Source organism: Mastigoproctus giganteus, chromosome 4 (genome assembly GCF_048544385.1).
Source record: "Mastigoproctus giganteus isolate SK-2022 chromosome 4, ASM4854438v1, whole genome shotgun sequence".
NCBI lineage: Eukaryota > Metazoa > Arthropoda > Arachnida > Uropygi > Thelyphonidae > Mastigoproctus > Mastigoproctus giganteus.
Genome location: NC_143578.1, coordinates 220306041 through 220324133, shown reverse-complemented (window position 1 = coordinate 220324133; position 18093 = coordinate 220306041). Strand labels below are relative to the sequence as shown.

Below are 18093 nucleotides of genomic sequence, written 5' to 3'. Positions count from 1 at the left end.
ATTGTGTTATCTATTAAATATGTTTTACTGGTTTATATCATTGTATTCTTGAAATGCTAAGTCATACCAATGTGTTTGAATGATATAAGTGATTCAAAGATGGACAGGAGGATGTTCATGATAACCCAAGGAGTGGGACATTGTGAACAACCTCTGGAAACCTCAATTCAAGACATCAACCTCTCAAAAGAGGACAGAGTTGCAAAAGGTTGGAAATTGTGGTAAGAGATTGTCGTTTGACACTCAAAATATCCATCAAATTCAGCATGAAGATTTAGAGAAAAGGAAGGTCTGTGCATAATTTGTGCTGCACAGCCTCAAAGATAAGCAGAAGCAATCAAGAGTATCATCATGCAAAGACTTCATCCAGACCTGTCAAGACAATCCTAATTTCCTGAACTTTAGTGTTACATATATGAGCGTTGGGTAAAACTCAAAGACATGCATCAGACCATGCAATGGACTTCAAAATTATCACCAAGGTCCAAAACATTTCATTTAAAAGTCGGGGTCAATCTAGTCATAACTATGCTAATCATGTTTTTTAACAAATAGGGTGTGATTCACAATGGATTTGTACCTGAAGGGGAGAAAGTCAATGCTGCATTCTACATACTGGTGCTCCAAAGACTAATGAAGAACAGTTCCCAGATAAGGACACAATTTCAAGTGAAAGGCAGTTGGTTCTTGTTGCCTAACAATACCGCCACCCATTCCACACTTGTTATGAAAACATTTCTTACAAAACATGGCACTGTACAGATCAACCATCCAACCTACTCTCCTGATATAGCACAAGCAGGCTTCTTCCTCTTTCTGAAGGTGAAAACTGCCCTCAAAGGAAAAGAGGTTTCAGGAGATTGAGGACATAAAAAAATATGTAACTGCCAAACTGGACATCATTTATTTGTATACATTTGCTAACTCTTTTCAGAAACTTTCAGAATGGTGTAATGTGTAATAAGTGCATTCAATCAGGTGGCGATTACTTTGAATAAAAATAAAACTATTTTTGAGCTCCTTCACTGTGTTTTTATCACACTAATTTTATACACCTATCAAGGTAACATTAATGGAAGGTCTGGACTAATATTGGTTGCATGTGGCTTGAATCCAGTGTACCTCTATATACAATTAAAATAAGGTTTTTTTTTTAAATAAAATACAAAATATCTCATTTGTGATGCAATTGTTATGCATGAATAAGGAGTTAAAAAGATTAAACATAGTGGAAAATAAATTCTGTATCAGAAGAAGGCTTGAAACTAATTTATGCAAATGTGACACAATTTATGCCACTTAAATGTTTACAGAAATGTACAAACCTTTAATTAGTGATTGTTCCCCAGCAGGCATCACTAATATTCTGTCTCCACTTTGAATATATCCAGCTTCAATGCGTCCAGATACACAAATTCCAGCACCCATACCTTTGAACACATCAGCAACACACAATCGGAAAGGTTTTGATATAGGACGTTCAGGAGGTTTAAAATTGTCTAAAAACATTATAATATGCATTAATATGGTAGCAACATTTCTCTTTTATGCAAGGGGAAAAAATACAAAAAGTGAATGAAATTATACTTAGGATACATACTGGTGTTTGTTGGTAAAATCTTTCTACCAGTGTGCACAGCATAATTGCAAAATATTATTGCCAATGTAGTGTTTGTTTATTGGGTTGCTCAAATAAATTAAACTAAAGGATTCCCAATATCTTTCTGGTTCTTTGCTGTTCCTACCATTCTTAATCACAAAATACTTGAAACTATCAAAGAATACCTGTGAATGTGTGCATGTCACTTAACTTTTAAATAAATTTTCTGTTTATACTCCAGATGGTCACATATGCTCAGAGGATTTTACAAGACAGGGAATGAGAACTTTTAATGTATTTAGTGGTCATATGGGATTCAACCAAGCAACGCAAATATGTGTAATATTGCACTCCCTGAGCTGACTGCTGAGCTATTTACATTTAAAGTGTATTATGACCACCTACCTAATACCACGTTGGGCTGCCATTCACACTTATTCATGTTTATCGTCAATGCCTAGGGGAATAGCCACGGTTCCCCTAGGCACTGGCTCCACTAGATGTCTGAAGACATCCATACACTACCTGCAAGGCTTTCCACAGTGTTGGAATAAATGATGGTTGCATGTCTACATGCCTCACTTCCCATTCCAAAACATCCCACAGGTGCTCAAATGGATCAAGGTTATGCTTGTTATTTGGGTTTTTAGGAGCATTAGCAACTAAGGCCATATTGGCTCCGGGATATGCGGTGGTCATTCCCTGACCTTTCCGCATCCTCCATATTTGGTGGTGACGGGCTCGAACCCCGGTCTAATCAAGAAGCGTGTGCTACGCACTGCTGCTCCTTCCCACCTGGCTACGGAGGCGCCTGGATCAAGGTCAAATTAAGGCAAACTTGGAGGCCAATCAAGATGGGTGATATTTTCACTGTGTTCCTCAAACCACAGTGCAGACCCAATGACATAGCACATTATGATCTTGGAAGATCCTGTTTCTGTCTTGAAAAAAAATGCAACATGGTAGGGTGCACTTGGTCTCCTAAGATCTGCCAGTAGACCTCACCAGTGAAACATTGACCACACACAACAAGGGTCTTAGTTCTTGACAGGAAACATGCCCCATATGAAGCAACCACTGCCATCTTCCTGGATAGTGGACACTATGCATAATGGGTACATGGCCTTGTGTTGTTTGCACTACACACAAAGGAGTCTGTTGGCATGTTGTAAAAGGCACTTTTTTTTTTCCTTTCTTTTTTTTTTTTTATGAAAACCCAAAAAACGAGAGGTATTAGGACCTATAGTACTTAGTACCGTGCTTGGGTTGAGGTTGAGAAGACGAAAGAAGATATTTGTTGACATTAGACTTGAACTTCTGTAGACTGTAATTTTCAGGAAATACGTATGTAGGAAGGTCGTTCCAGAAAACAGCAGTTGAATGAATAAACGAGGAAGATGAAAAGTTGGTTCTGTGAGTTTGAAGTTGGACAGTAAATGGATGTTGGCGGCATGTGTTCGGGCTGTTTTGAAAGAGAGAGCAGGAATTAATGAAGCTAATTCAGAAGAACAGTGCCCATGGAAGTATCTATAGAAAAGGCATGCAGCAGAAACAGTACATCTATGAGACAGCGAGTGGAGAAACTCTGTTAGAGAAAGGTCATTAATTAACCTAACTGCCCTCTTCTGAATAGAATCTAGAAGCCTGAGAGAGGTTTTGGGGACACCGCCCCAGATGTGGGAGCAATATTCCATGGTAGGGCGGATTTGCGATTTGTACAGAGTGAACAGCTGTTTGGAAGAAAAGTAATGTCAAGAGCAAAAGAGAAAACCAAGTATTTTAGATGCAGAGGAAGCAATATTTCTAATGTGCTTGTGCCAAGAGAGATTAGAAGTCAGGGTAATCCCCAAAAGAGATATATCATTTTGCCTAGAAATCGGAGTGTCACTAAAGATAAGCATAGGAGCAGAAGAATCCTTTTTTGCAGGATATAAGACAAGACTGAGTTTTAGAAGAATTGAAATCAAATAAGTTGTCTTTGCCCTACTGGAGAATTACCTAAAGATCGAAATTTAAGGAATTGGAAGCGGATATTCGAGAAGTTGAAGCTAATTGAGCAGGGCAAGGTTTCTCAAAATGGAAAGTGGAATGTAATGTGCTATCATCGTCAAAACTATGGATAGGATTTCCAGTCAATGGAAGAAGGTCATTAATATATAGAAGAGGAAAAAAGCAGGGGAAAGAACTGAACCTTGGGGGACACCAGCATTAGTGGAGAAGTTAGAAGACAGAGAGAAAACTGAATAACCAATTACAAAAAACAGTTGGCAAACCATAAGATGGAAGCTTGTTTAGTAGACCTTTATGCCAAACATGATCGAAAGCCTTTGAGATGTCAAGAGCAACTGCGTGTGTTTTCAATGCAAACTTTTCCATTGAATTTGTCCATAAATGGGTAACATAAACCAAAATATCACCAGTGGATCGACACTGATGGAATCCATACTGGAGATAATTGATCAGACAGAAGATTTCTAGGTAGTTTAAGTGTTGGCGGTTAATTAATTTCTCCATTACTTTAGAAAGAGTAGAAGTAATTGCAATGGGACGATAATTGTATGGGAGGGATTTGTTGCCCTTTTTAGGAATTGGCTGGATATGAGCAAATTTCTAAGCAGAAGGGAAACACCTTTGGAATAAGGAAGTTAAAAAAGGTGGCAAAGAAAAGGAGCAAGTTCAGGAACACAGGTTTTAAGAACACGTGGAGAAATACCATCAGGGACTGGAGCTTTCTTAGCATCAAGATTCCTCAAAATCCTTCTGACATCCTTTTGAAGAAACACCACAGGAGGCATTGAATCGAGCGTTTTTGGGAATGGTGGGAGGTGTTTTACCAAGATCATAAATACATGATTTGGAAGAAAAAATGGGATGCTAGCAGGTCAGCTTTATCCTTGGCTGAAGTGACAACAAAATCATCTGCTTTTGACAGAGGTGGGAGCAGAGATGGGCAAAAGTTGCGGCTAATAGCTTTGGCAAGAGACCAGAATGCTTTGCTACCATTAGGGCAAGAAGCAAGTTTTCTACCCTTAGCCTGTTGGAAATCTAGTTTGGACTGATTAATAACTGCTTTACAATTGTTGCGAGCTTTTGTGTAGGCAGAAAATGAAACTGAAGAATTGGAAACAAGCCAATTACAATATGCAACGTTCTTCTCTTGAACAGCCTTAGCACATCTATTGGAAAACCAAGGTTTAGAAAAAGGACAAAATTTTAAAGTGGATTGTGGAATAAAGGATTCCATTCCTACAAGAATAATTTCACTAACATGATCTGAGCAAACACTGACATCAGAAGTTTTGAAACAGTAATCTGACCAAGGAAAAGAAGAAAAGAAATCATCCCATTTTTCATTCTTGTAATGCCAAACAATACAAGGTCGGGAATAGCCATGCGATAAAGGCTCCATTGGAGAAGAGACAATCACCAAGTTGTGATCTGAGGTGCCTAAAGTACCTCTCAAATCGACCGTGTACTTAGAAGGGTTGTTTGTGAGAAAAAGATCAAGCATGTTGGCTGTATGGTTAGGATTGTCTGGTATTCCTGTAGGTAAATGAACAATCTGTGAAAGGTCATTAGTAATTGCAAAAGCCTCAGCATCTAGACCAGCCAGGTGTGACTAGAAAACAGAAGCCAGCTGGAGTTGTGAACATTAAAATCACCAAGGAAAATTACCTCACTGTGCAAGTAAAGTTGCAAAGAGAGGAAGTCAAAGAGCTCCAAGTGATTAGTGGAGTTGGGAGAACAGCAGAGACAACAGATGAATTTGACACAATGAGGTAGAGAGATTTTAAGCCAGATAAGATCAAAAAGAGGAGATACCCAATTACCAATCTCTGACAGGGAATATCGGAACGGACATATGCACAAGTACCACCTTTGAGGTGAAAGGAATCATACAGCAAATAATTTAGGCAACTGAGATAAGCAGTAGTTGAATCAACCGGTAACTGAGATTCTGTCAGAAAAAGAACATGAGGTTTGGCAGACTACAAGTGGAAATGGACATTGTTGAGATTAGAACTGAGACCACGTATATTTGTGAAATGAATTAGGAAGTGTTTTGAAGGTTTAGATCTTTTTGCAGATAAGCTTACTCTATTAGTTTGACAATTCATGGTGTATTCAATAGTAAGAAAAGGTGTGGGAGGGGGGGCATACTGTATGAAGTAATGAAATGTTTGGATATGGTAAGAATATACCCAGATCCTTGACATAATTTGGTCTTGACAATTCCACCCCCCCCTCCCCGGCATACACACTATTCGGACTCCCTCCACTCACTATCTAGCAGAGTAGAGGTAGCAAGATCAGGTAGATACTAGCTGATCAGGAAGCCTCCTAGTGAGTTACCAATAGGTTTGGCCCGGTGTACTAACTAGCAGCTTGCCTGCAAACACTGTTTTAGAGTTGTACCCTCAAAATGTAAGGAAGTTTGGATTGCCATGGTGTTCATCATAACCTCAAAATACATCACTCATACTGCATGATGGAAGGGTTGACCGGAACTTAGCACAGGAGACTAAACATGGGTTCCACCACTTCACACCTCCAATAAGCAAAGTGGTGGTATTGCATCGGTTGATGAGCGTCATCTACCATCTAGTACTGCCTGGTGACACAGAGGGTTGGTATTCCTCCATGTGGTGACTGTGCCACACATCGACCCCTGCTTACGTTGGTTCACACCTGGGTGGTCACCCACAGTGTGGTTGCTTATGGGGGTTATACCCAGGATTACTAACAGTCCCACCATCGTAAAGGGGCAAGCAGTGGATTGGCTGTCACAGAACATCTGGACTTCACCAAAATTGGGTCTAATTTTGGTCTAACTTGAATGTCACCCGAATATCAGTTCCATCAGCGTTTTAGCCTCCCAGGTAGCAAGTACAGCTTGTCTGGCATATCTGAGAGAATATCTGTGACGACCTCAAGGACCAAGTGGAGAAGTTAAAAGACTGAGAGCCATCTACCATCACCCTCAGCGAGCGATCAGAGAGAAAACTGGATAACCAATTACAAAAAACAGTTTACTTAGACTCATTCAACCAGCACGCTCGTTTTCAGTATCCAACCAGAGTGGTGGTGTTGACACCACAGCATTTGCTATTGACAACAATCAGCGGTAAGGGTGTCCCTTGAATTATCTGCTGTGGAACCCCATATGTTCTAAGTGTGCGGCACATCTTCATTTAGGATACTGTTCTTGCATTCGCCATACTGAATTGCAATGTCAATAGTCGCCTGCTGTTGAGCCCATACAATGCACTGCAACCACAAATGACCACCTCGTGTAATCCTTTACATTTCTGTCATTGGGACAAGGTTTGACCCATTCAACACCATTCTTTGTATGCCTTAACTACAGTGGGCTGTGAGCAACCAACAAGAGATGCCATTTCCAATATGGAAGCACCTGATGCACGAGTTCCCACAGTCATGCCCTTTCAAAACTCCATAACATCTTTACTACTTCCCATAACTGCAAATTACCACTGCTGTAGTCTACAAAGCTGTTTGACTTTATATACAGCAAACTATGCAGCATAATTCACTATGGTTGAGGTGGTCATAATTCAGTGATCAATGAGTTTATGTGGCACGTTTGTGAGATGCATTCCATTTTGTTCAGTAAAGACTATTCTTACTTAAAATTGGCTACATTCTTTCTCAAGCATGCACAATACATGAAAAATAATCAGCTTTTCCAATCAAAGACAAAATTTCAACATACAAAACTCTTAAAATGATAATGCTTCTCTTACCACAGTCAAGAAATTGTTGACACATTGTTTGCAAGCATTATTCCTTGTATTTTTGTTTGTCAGCTTTAAAAATTAAACTAGTTAGCATATCTTTTTCTCATACGTGCTTTGCAGCAAACTTTTCTTTAATATTAGTGAATCTTAAATTTTTAATACTTGAAAACTTTTATATGAATAAATATCTCAGCAAAACTCATTTTCATAACAATCCTTGTGCTATCTTTATGTGCATTTTAATTTTCAGTTTCAAGCTTAACCTCTTCCCAGAACATTTTTTTCCAGAAAATGTGCCGTAACGGATTGACTTTTTTTATTTTACAGATTAAAAATATGCATCATGAGAATACTCATTGTATAGTTTTTTGTGTTTTTCATTAATTTTTTCGTAGAAAATACATGGGAGTAATTAACCCATTTGGGCTATCCCGAGTTATCTCGTGTATGCCAAAAAGTGTGAAAATTATACAGATTTTTTTAATAAATTAGCGCTTGAGCTAAAAGAAAGGCACAGAAAAAGTCTTCATTACTCATTATATAAATAAATTTAAATAATCAAGTGGAATGCACAAGCAGTAATTGCAAACTAACTACATTCTGACACACAGCCACCACAAGTGGACAGGCGAGGTAAGCGTCACTTATGGGTGGCAGTTGAAGAGGGCAGCGAAATATTTTTCGATATTGTTTTTGTGAATTATTTTCGTGGGTTCAGTATTCTGCATTTAGGATGGCAAATTATATTTTGCTTATTGGCAGCACAGGAATGCACGCTACTGTTCTGACACTACTGTACAATATAAGTAAAACGAAAGCCAGTCGTTTGCTGCCAGGCGTAAGAAAATCCTGAGAAAACTCGGGATTTACCTGCCTAATGCAAAATTAGCCGGATAAATGCCAGAGAAAATTCGTTTCAGTCCTAAATTTGGGGTATTATTGTTTGCTTCGGGTATTATTGTATCCCGAGATATTTTGTGTATGTTCCAAATAACTTTTAAACCTAAAAACAAGATATCTCGAAATAATCCATGAAGCGGTTAAAATAATTAAGTTTCTCTTTCACAACTGTTACATAACTTTTTTTTTGACTCATGCTCTTTCTCTCTCTCCCCTCCCCACCTTCCTCCCCACTATGTTTGTTGGTGCTGTATACCAGTATCATTTCACACTGTTTATGTTCACATTTTCTACATCAGCAAGTGAATGTTTGTGAAAGTAACATTTACAAAATTATGCACAAATCCAAAAATCCAAATCCAAACTACAAGTTATTTTTCAATTACAAGCAAAAATTATCACTGTACATACTACATTATGTCGGTAAGTAAAAATGTTAATTTTGCTGCTGTTTTGTGATACATAAGTTCATTGCTATCAATGCTTTCATCATAAGGCATAAAAATCATTAACTGATACAATTAATGATTCGGTTCTATAAAATTAGAGAAAATTACAAATGTACAATTTCATTAAGACTAATATTAAACTTCCTATTTCTTACTGTGACATACAAACAGATGAATATAATGAGAGATTTAAGGATAGTTTTATCTGAAAGCATACACACAGATTTAGGATATGTCTACTGATATCAAAGTAAGCAATAATTACCAATCACATCCACTAGGCATGGTCCACTATACCAGTCTTTTAAAGTAGGATTGATAGCCACCTGTGTGAGATTTTCCCCAGTAAGACCACTGCATGGCACAAAAGTTATATCATTTTCTTTAAAACCAGCTTGTTTTAGGAACGTGGAAAGTTTAGACACTATTTCTTTATACCTAGCTTCAGTCCAATCTACATTGTCTAATTTATTTACAGCTACAGCAAGTTGGGATACCCCTAACAACAACAAAAATATAAACATAGAAAATGCTAGTAATGAAAAGCATATAAACACTAAAATTTCAGTTCACATAATTCATGAAGTTCACAAAAAAAGTGCATGCATTTTCTTTCCATCTATCAATTTATGTTAATTTCAAACAAACTTGAACAATGTAATTACTTTTATAAAAAAAAACTTTAAGGAATATAATAATACCTATAAGAAAGTACATACCAAGAGATCGAACAAGAAGAGTATGCTCCCTTGTCTGCCCCCCAGTTTCAAATCCTGTTTCAAATTCTCCTCTTGTGGCATCCACAACTAACACAGCAACATCTGCTTGAGCAGCACCTACATTAAAAAGCATGCTCAAATAACTTGAAAAACATAACTTCCTATTTAATTAAGATTAAATTATAACCAAATTAATTAAATTAATCAAGGGGACTGACATGCCTACCTATTATTCTTTTATTTTAGAAAAAAAAAGGTTCTAGTTTTTAAAATTCTGCTTTCGGTATACCAAGGAATTACCTTTTCCTAATGAATTGAAGTACTGATTAAACAAAATGTTTTGAATGAAAAAATTTTAATTTAAAAATGTGGATTTTCCCCACTTGATTTCAAAAAATCAAAATTTTGATTACTTCTGTAGGAAAAACTACAATGTAAACATTAAACTATTAATCACTTCCACTTACAAATTTATAAACCTGTTAAAAGTGTAAAAATTCAATCTGATGTATGTGACATATTAAGGTGTTATCTCCAACTAAACAATGTGTATTATTTCCAAAACTACTCAAGAAGAAATGTGTATACTTGAGAAAGATAAAGGAGGAAATGCTAAGCTTGAACTGGCAACTAATGCACAACTGATATTTTTCACCTGGGCCTTGTAAAGCCTTGAACCATCACCAATGAGATAATTTCTTCAACAAAATAGCACTCAGAAAGCTAAAAGTAAAAGGGAAATAAGCTGCCAAATTACTCTCTGTGATAGACAGTAGTCACTTATTGGCTGATAACCACTGTATAGGGTTTATTGTTCATTTTTGGTTAAAGCCAAAATTATGTAATTATAAGTATTAAAAAAAAATTGCCCTCATGTAATCAAAAGTTGATTATTCTTTATTAAACTATTTGATAGAAAAGTTTATGTTTTATATTATATTTATTATATGTATTTATGTGTTCTGAATAAACATTGTCATTGATTTGTTTCTCTAGTGTCAATATTTTTGCAGAAATTAAAGATTTCATGCTTTTGCAACATTAATATGTATTACGTACATGAATACCAATACTGTGATTATATAATAGCCTATAGTATTCATATAACAAACAAAGGTGTAAATTATTCTGCCAGATTTGCTGATATTACATAAGTCCAAAGCAGGTAGAGCATATGCCTCACTTCCCATTCCCATAATATAGCTGGTGGCACTAAATTTCATAGCACATATTAAACTTATTTTGGAATACCTATAGGTGATCAAAACAAATTGTGGGCACTTCATTTTGCTGTGGTAGTTGCAGGTCAACATTAAAGGGATGGTTTTGTAGTGTTTATAATTGTATACCTTTTGCTATACCTTGAATACAAAAAAAGCCCAGAAACCATGACAACTGCTATTTTTGTACAGTTGATATATCAAAGTTTAAAAACTCTGCAGGTCACAAAAATCCTTTAATGCTCTAGTGTCACACAGCAAAGACCTGCTAATTTGGCACAATATAGCCAAAGCAGCTTTTGCACCACAAACAACAAAAACAACCTGCTAATTCCTAATCCATTTTCCTGAGAAGAGCTTCCAGAATAATGAATCTGGTGACAGGATAACTAGGATTACACCTCAGAAGTTTTTTTTTTTTTTTTTTTTTTTTTTTTTTGTAGTTGTTGGCGCATCAGCTTCTGTGGCCATAATGCACCTCCCAAGGTTTTTGCAGTACTTTGATCCAAGCCCGAGGCGGGATTCGAACCCGCGACCTTTGGGTTGTCAGGCAGGCACTTTACCCACCCGGATCTCAGAAGTCTGTTCAAGTAAAGTGCCACATTTCCCTCATTAAGTCTTCAAATCAACAATAATTGGAAGGCTTAATGAGGAGCTTGGGTCTAACCAAATCCAATGCAAAGCTCCTGACATCTCATTTAAAATGTGGAATCTACTGGATCTAACTTCAAGATTTACACATACAGAAAAAGAAATGTTGTTTATCACGTTTTTCACCGTTTGCAGAATCCACGTGCTAGTGTTTTGATTCAATTAGTCTTTATGAAGAAATTGGTATTGGTTACAATCCAGAAGAGTGGTGTCTTTTCATAGGCAGTTCAAATAAAAGTTTTAAAGTGTGTTTCTTCACAACAGGAACATATACCCATCAATTCCTGTAGCACACACTGTTCATAATAAAGAAGACTATGGAAATGTGCAGCATGTGTTAAAGTATTAATGGTATGTCTGTGGGAGACTTCAAGATTCTGAGGATTCTTCTGGGTTTCCAAGATGACTTCACTAAGTTACCTTTCTTTCTCTGCCTCTTGGATAGCAGGGCAGTAGATCAGCAGTAGAAGAGAGAATGGTCTGACAAAACTGAACAGCCTGACAGAATTTGGGTAAATTCCTTCGTTCCAAGAAAAGGTTGTTCCCACCACTCTATATCAACCGAATCAAACAATCTGTTGAAGCACTGGATCTTCAAGGAGCCAATTGTTTGACCACAATTTTTTTTAAATTGTGGACAAATTGTGTCAACTTGAAGGGTAGTAATATTTCAACTCTGATGCAAAAGTGAAAGGCACAAGTTAAGCAGAGGGCTGGCTCACAAGAACTGCAATACAAAATGAATAATGCTGAGAGATTCCTGGCAGCCTTTTTGCATTGTAGTGGATTATTTTCATGGTAACATTAAGAGTGAAAATTACAAATAACTAATGACAAGTTGATTGAAATTACAAAATAATGGGCTGCACAAAATTTCAATCAAGCTCTGTTACTTGCACTCTCACCTGTATTTTTTCATACTAAATCTGGGCGATGTTAGAGAAGAGCATGGCAAAAGATTCCACCAGAGCAATGTTTAACAGAGAAGAGGTACCAAGAAGGTGGGACAAAGCTATAATGGGCTACTATATCTGGTTCTTGGTTCAAGATGATCACACTGGCCACAAAAGTAAAAAACATTTTAAATTAAAAAAAAATTTTTTTGATTAACCAGATCATTTCTACTTTTTAATGTTTGATTTTTTTCAGCTTGTTTGTTGTAGTAAAGATTAATATTCTATAGCAGGGATGACCAACTTAATTTGTGATGCGATCTACTTTTTTTTCTTCAAAATGTGCCGTGATCTACCATCTCAAGAATTTCATTGCACACAGTTAAAAAAGTTAATCAACACATATTGAAAAATGTTTATAAATTTTAAAATTAAATACAATTCAGAATTCTTATTTTAAATTCATACATATTTAAATTTTAATTTATGCAAAGTTTGCCTCTTCATGTCATTTTCCAAGCTTTCAAAATCGCGGATATACTACGATAAGTCCAACCATAAAGAATCTTCTGTATGCAAGCCCGTAAGAACACAGCAATTCTTTGTTTGTTTCAAATACGAAAAGGCCGATTCACACAGATATGTGGAACCAAAACAGGAATTTAAAAGTTCACTGCATTTTTTTATATTTGGGTACTTTTCTCGGCAAACATATTTCCAAAAGTCTTTTTCTGATGATCTGGCTTTTAGGAAGATATCGTGTAATAATTTCATTTTAAAGTAATATTTTCTGAATGTGAAAAATCTCAGTGGTTTTTTCAGCAATTTGTTTCATATCTAAGTCAACATTAAATGGATAAGAAATATATTGAATAATGTCTTCAATTGCTTTAAAATCACTGAATCTGGTTTCAAAATCGTCCACAACATTCTCAATTTCAGAAACATATTTCTCACTATTAAATTCAAAAACAGGATATTTTTGTAAATGATCTTGCATATTTGCAAAATGGTAATTTTTTTTTTTCTTTGAGCTCCTTAGCCATTGCCAAAAATTGATATTTATATGCAGAAATACTACGAATCATGTCACCCACATTTTTATTTTTATCTTGTAATTCCAAATTCAGATCACTTAATTTACTGGTAAAATCTGACAAAAAAAAAGCCAGATCACACAACCACTCCGTATCTTGAGGATGCCGATAATCATCTCCCCTTTGATCAACAATTTTTTAAATTTCATTCGGCAAATTTCGAAATCTCTGTAGAAACTTACTCCTACTCAGCCATCTCACATCTGTGTGTAATATCAGATCTGGTTCTTTTTCATCAAGTTGCATTTTGAAAAGTCTCCTTTGAAGAGATTGTTCCCTGATGGAATTCACGATTTTAAAAGCTATGTCCATAACACTTTTAGTTTTTTAATCTTTTGCTGGCTAATACTTGTTGGTGGATGATACAGTGGTAACAAAAAATTTGGGAATTCATCATCCTTTTGGTACAATGAAATGAATCCATTACGATGCCCTGTCATTGCTTTGGTTCCATCTGTTGTTATTGATACGAGCTTAAATAGCGGTAATTTAATTTTTTCAATAACATTTTTGAATGCATTAAATATATCAAAACCTCTAGTTCTTTCTTTTAACGAAACCATACCTAGCAGTTCTCTAGTGGCAGAATCAGCAAAACCATACGAACAAAACGAGCAATTGAGCTTATCGCTGACATCTGTAGATTCATCCAGTTGTAAAGAAAAGAACACAATTAGCAATATGAGCACGCAATTGTTCACTCACATTTTTACTCTTTTTTTTCAATGCGTCGCATCACAGTATTTTGAGATAATTGCAGCTCTTGAAGAGCACTTTTAATTTCATTTTTGTTCTTAAAATTTTCAAAAAGAATCTGTTATTTCTAAAAATGCGTCTGATGAACTGACCATCAGAAAATGGTTTGCATTTTTTTGCAAGAAGATGGATGGTACAGTTTTGCAAGAAGATGACTCACTTTAAATGATGATACAGTTACTGCTATAGGTTGTAAATGAGGTGTTATGAAGAAATTTTGTTGTGAGAATAATCTGGATTTAAGTTCTTTTAATTTATTTTTTCTAAGGTCACTCTTAGGCGGAAAACCCGATTGGTATTTACCATGGAGTGCGTTGAAGTGGCTTTCTAAATTTCCTTTTTTGGGTATAGCCACGGAAGCATTGCAAATCAAACAACAACATTTTTCTTTTATCATTACAAAAAAGTATTCTATTTCCCACTCTTGATGAAAATGATAATTTTTACTCTTTTTCGTAGTACAGTATTCATTTTAAATCAAAAGGTATTAAATTAACGTATAAGTACTGTCCAATTTTATTAATATTAAGTAAGCTAAATAAGAATTTGACACACGCTATGCTCTCCACAACGTAACTGCATAAATTTTCACTAGACAAGCCTAGCGGTTGCATGGCGAGAAGAGTAGTCACGTGGTTCAACGGATTTGTAATAAGCGTATGTAGTGGCGCGTATAACAATAACAACATTTAGATTTTAACTAATCTATTTTTTATATATATTTAAAATTTGTCATGATCAACCGAAATTAAAGCCGCAACGACTTGTTGGCCACCCCTGCTCTATACTGTACTGCAGTTGAACATTGTTTATAAATCTGATATAGTGTTATTGTGTATTTACTTTTTATTATTGCATATTTTCTTTTAAATGCATTAAATTATTATTTCTTTTATTTCTGGGCAAACCATCAATGCTATACAAAAATTAAAGTCATATTTGTAAGTAGCATATCCGAATTCCTAAAGAAACACCAAGAAATGCATATAATGAAACTTTTATGAAAATTTGTTGTGTGTTGTGCAAAGATTATTAGGTGCTGATTTCAATCTGTAATTCATTTTGATCTATCATTCAATGGTTTATGTTAATGGCAGTACATTTTTTATTTTTCATTTTCACAAAATGAAAAATAAAAAAATTAATGTACTATCTTTGATAAAATACATACATATTTTTAACATTCAGCAAACAGTTTTATTTAGTGGTTCAACAGTTTTTTGCACATGAAGGAATTTGCACTCATCACATGAATCCCTTTTTGCATGAGAAGAGTATTCTCCCATCAGCTTCGTTTCATTTACCCTATTACCCCCCCCCCCATATTATCTTGATATCTTGGTAAAATATTTCACCCTGCTCAGTGTTTTCATAACTTTCACCCTGCTCAGTGTTTTCATAAGATTCTGTGAAAAGTATTTAAAGCAGCTGTACAAAAAAATAATCTTCACACTCGTGCTGCAACTTAATTTATTTGATTTAGAAAGGCATTTTGTTGACAATCTTCTCATAGTCCTTTCACTTATAAATGCCTAAAAAGTGTTTCACAACATTCTTGAATACTAACCAAGTTTGACTTCCAAATGATATGTGGCTGGTTCTGCAGGGGTTAGAGATCATCAACAAATTCTATTTAGAGGATAACTACAGTCGGCTATCCTCCTTAATGGATTGATAATGAAGGAAACAATAGTAATCTAGTACAATAATTATAGTTTTCTTCATTATATCAACTTTGATTAAAGTTACGATTAACTGAAAATATTAACTATCTTACTTATTTCTCTCCTTAAGTGCAACAAAAGTAGTTTCCAAAATTATTTTCATGGAACCATAATTTCAGCTCAGAATGCTGAAAATAAATATGATTATGATCATAGTATTAGTAATGCCAAATGTTGCTAGGAAGAGGTATTAGTCTGCATCTGCCAACAACAACAAAAAACTGCGTTGATTACAATTTTCCTATCGCTATAAAAGTAACTACCCAATTCCACTTTGTCAAACTCTCTAACTCAACTATGACCAATTCCAATGATCAAAAATACTAACAAAATGTTATATTTGTATATGCTCAATTTTATGCTGAACTCACCTGTAATCATATTAGGAATAAAGTCTTTGTGTCCAGGTGCATCTAGAAGTGTCACAATCTTATGAGAAGTCTCAAATTTGGACTGAGCTACATCCATTGTAATGCCACGAGCCCTGTAAGAAACAATGGGAAAAATAATACATATAAACATCTCCTTGAATTTCATCTCAAAATGATTTTTAAACCTTATATCCAGTCTTGAAACAATGCTACATCATTAAGCTACTATTAGCATTAGTAAGTGGCATATGATGCAAAAAAGCAAGCTTATACAGCATCAGCCAAAAACACACACACACATGCTTCCCATTTCACCCATCCATTCATTCCAAAAGTTTGTCCAGTTCTTCCTTGAATTTATTTAAGCCACTTGCTTGCTTATATAAATTCAAGGAAGAACTGGTCACATCTACTCGTTGGCTAAACGCAAATTTCTGCACATCTGTTCTACACCGTCTTTCCTCGATTTGAATTTACCCCCCCCCAACTGCGTAATCTAAGCAAGAGGAAGAATCCCATCAGCATTGAGCTTGCTCAAACATTCAAAACCTTAAACACTTCAATCAGATCACCTCGCAGGTGCCCAGTGTCCGTAATTTGCAGAAGTGAAGCCTTTCTTGCTAAGAGCACCCCTTTGTTTCCCTCACCAATTTCGTTGTCATTCTCTGTATTTGTTCAGCAGCTCTATATCCTTTCTAAAATAAGGCCTCTAGACCTGTATGCAGTACTCAAGTGTGCCCAACCACTGCCTTATACAAAAGGATAATCACCTCCCTATCCCTGCTGGCAAAACTCCTGTATATTATTGACAAAATCCAATGAGTTGTCCAGGCAGCCTGTCTACACTGCTCACAGAACTTCATCCCTGATTGCAAAATTACCCCCAAGTCTTTTTTTATTCTCCACTAGCTGAGTATAGTACCACACAATTGGTACAGTACTCTGAGGTTACTGATACCCATATACAGTACTTCACATTTGTCAATGTTAAACTTCAGCTGCCTCTTTTTATTGCTCACACATGTATAGGATTGTGGGTAGATTTCGAATGGTGACGCATTCATATTATCTGTTTTAGGAGCGATCTGAGTGGTCAATATTTTTTATTTTTGAAATAAATTTACACTAATTTGGTGAGTGTTCTTATCCTTTTAGTATAGTTCATCTATGCTATAAGATGGTTCCGAAAGAAAGAATAATGCAGTGTCTCTTTCTTTCGTTCAATTGTGGTAACGACATCTGAAATGCAGTCTTTGTGTAATTGGTATCAGTAATAAACAGTAAGTGCAGTATTCAGAATACAACTACTGTTATGTCTCTCCTTGTGTCTAGAAGTAATAGCAAGCTAACTTGAGACAAAAAATAAAAATTAAACTCAAATGAATAACACATTTCTGATATGTAGTTATGCCAAGCTTCAGAAACATCAGGAATCTTAAATGAATTATTTTGCCATCTTGTAATTTGTTTATTTGTTTTAGCCATGTAAATTGGACCAGATCTCTATGCAAAATATTAGAGGGACAGTTGAAAAGGTTATTAAATAATAATGAGATCACAAAAGATGAATGGTTTTGGTTTTCTAGGATTGATAAGTGTCAGTGAACACTGTTTGAAGAGAAAAAAAAAAAAAAAAAAGGAACAAATCAATGTTATTTTTTTAGTAGTCTTATCATCATTTAATCAAAACATTTTCAACAGTCCATTTATTTCCTTGGCTTGCAATGCAGATCATTTTCATTTGGGATTTCCAGGGCAGATGCTATTCAGAAAAACTTTTGATATGTTTGTTGCATATATAACTGATAACTAATAAAAAATTAGCTTTTAGTAGTTAATATTAAGATCAGTATAGACAGATGGAAATATAAAATATAATTTTAAACTCCCCCACCCAAAGAAATCTGCAACCATTTAAGGCCAGTATTTTAATCTTGCAAAATACAAATTGTAA

General features: G+C 35.5%; 1 protein-coding gene across 2 annotated transcripts in view; it reads right to left on the bottom strand.

Moving 5' to 3' along the window:
- HBS1 (translation elongation factor EF-1alpha (GTPase) HBS1) overlaps positions 1-18093 on the bottom strand; it is a 295975-nt gene that overhangs the window by 19363 nt on the left and 258519 nt on the right. For both annotated transcript variants that reach the window (XM_090371173.1, XM_090371174.1), the window contains 4 exons: positions 16140-16252; positions 9428-9544; positions 8974-9207; positions 1326-1499 (listed from right to left, as the gene is read on the bottom strand). In XM_090371173.1, the coding sequence (XP_090227299.1) occupies positions 1326-1499; positions 8974-9207; positions 9428-9544; positions 16140-16252 (638 nt within the window). The remainder of the gene's footprint in view (positions 1-1325; positions 1500-8973; positions 9208-9427; positions 9545-16139; positions 16253-18093) is intronic.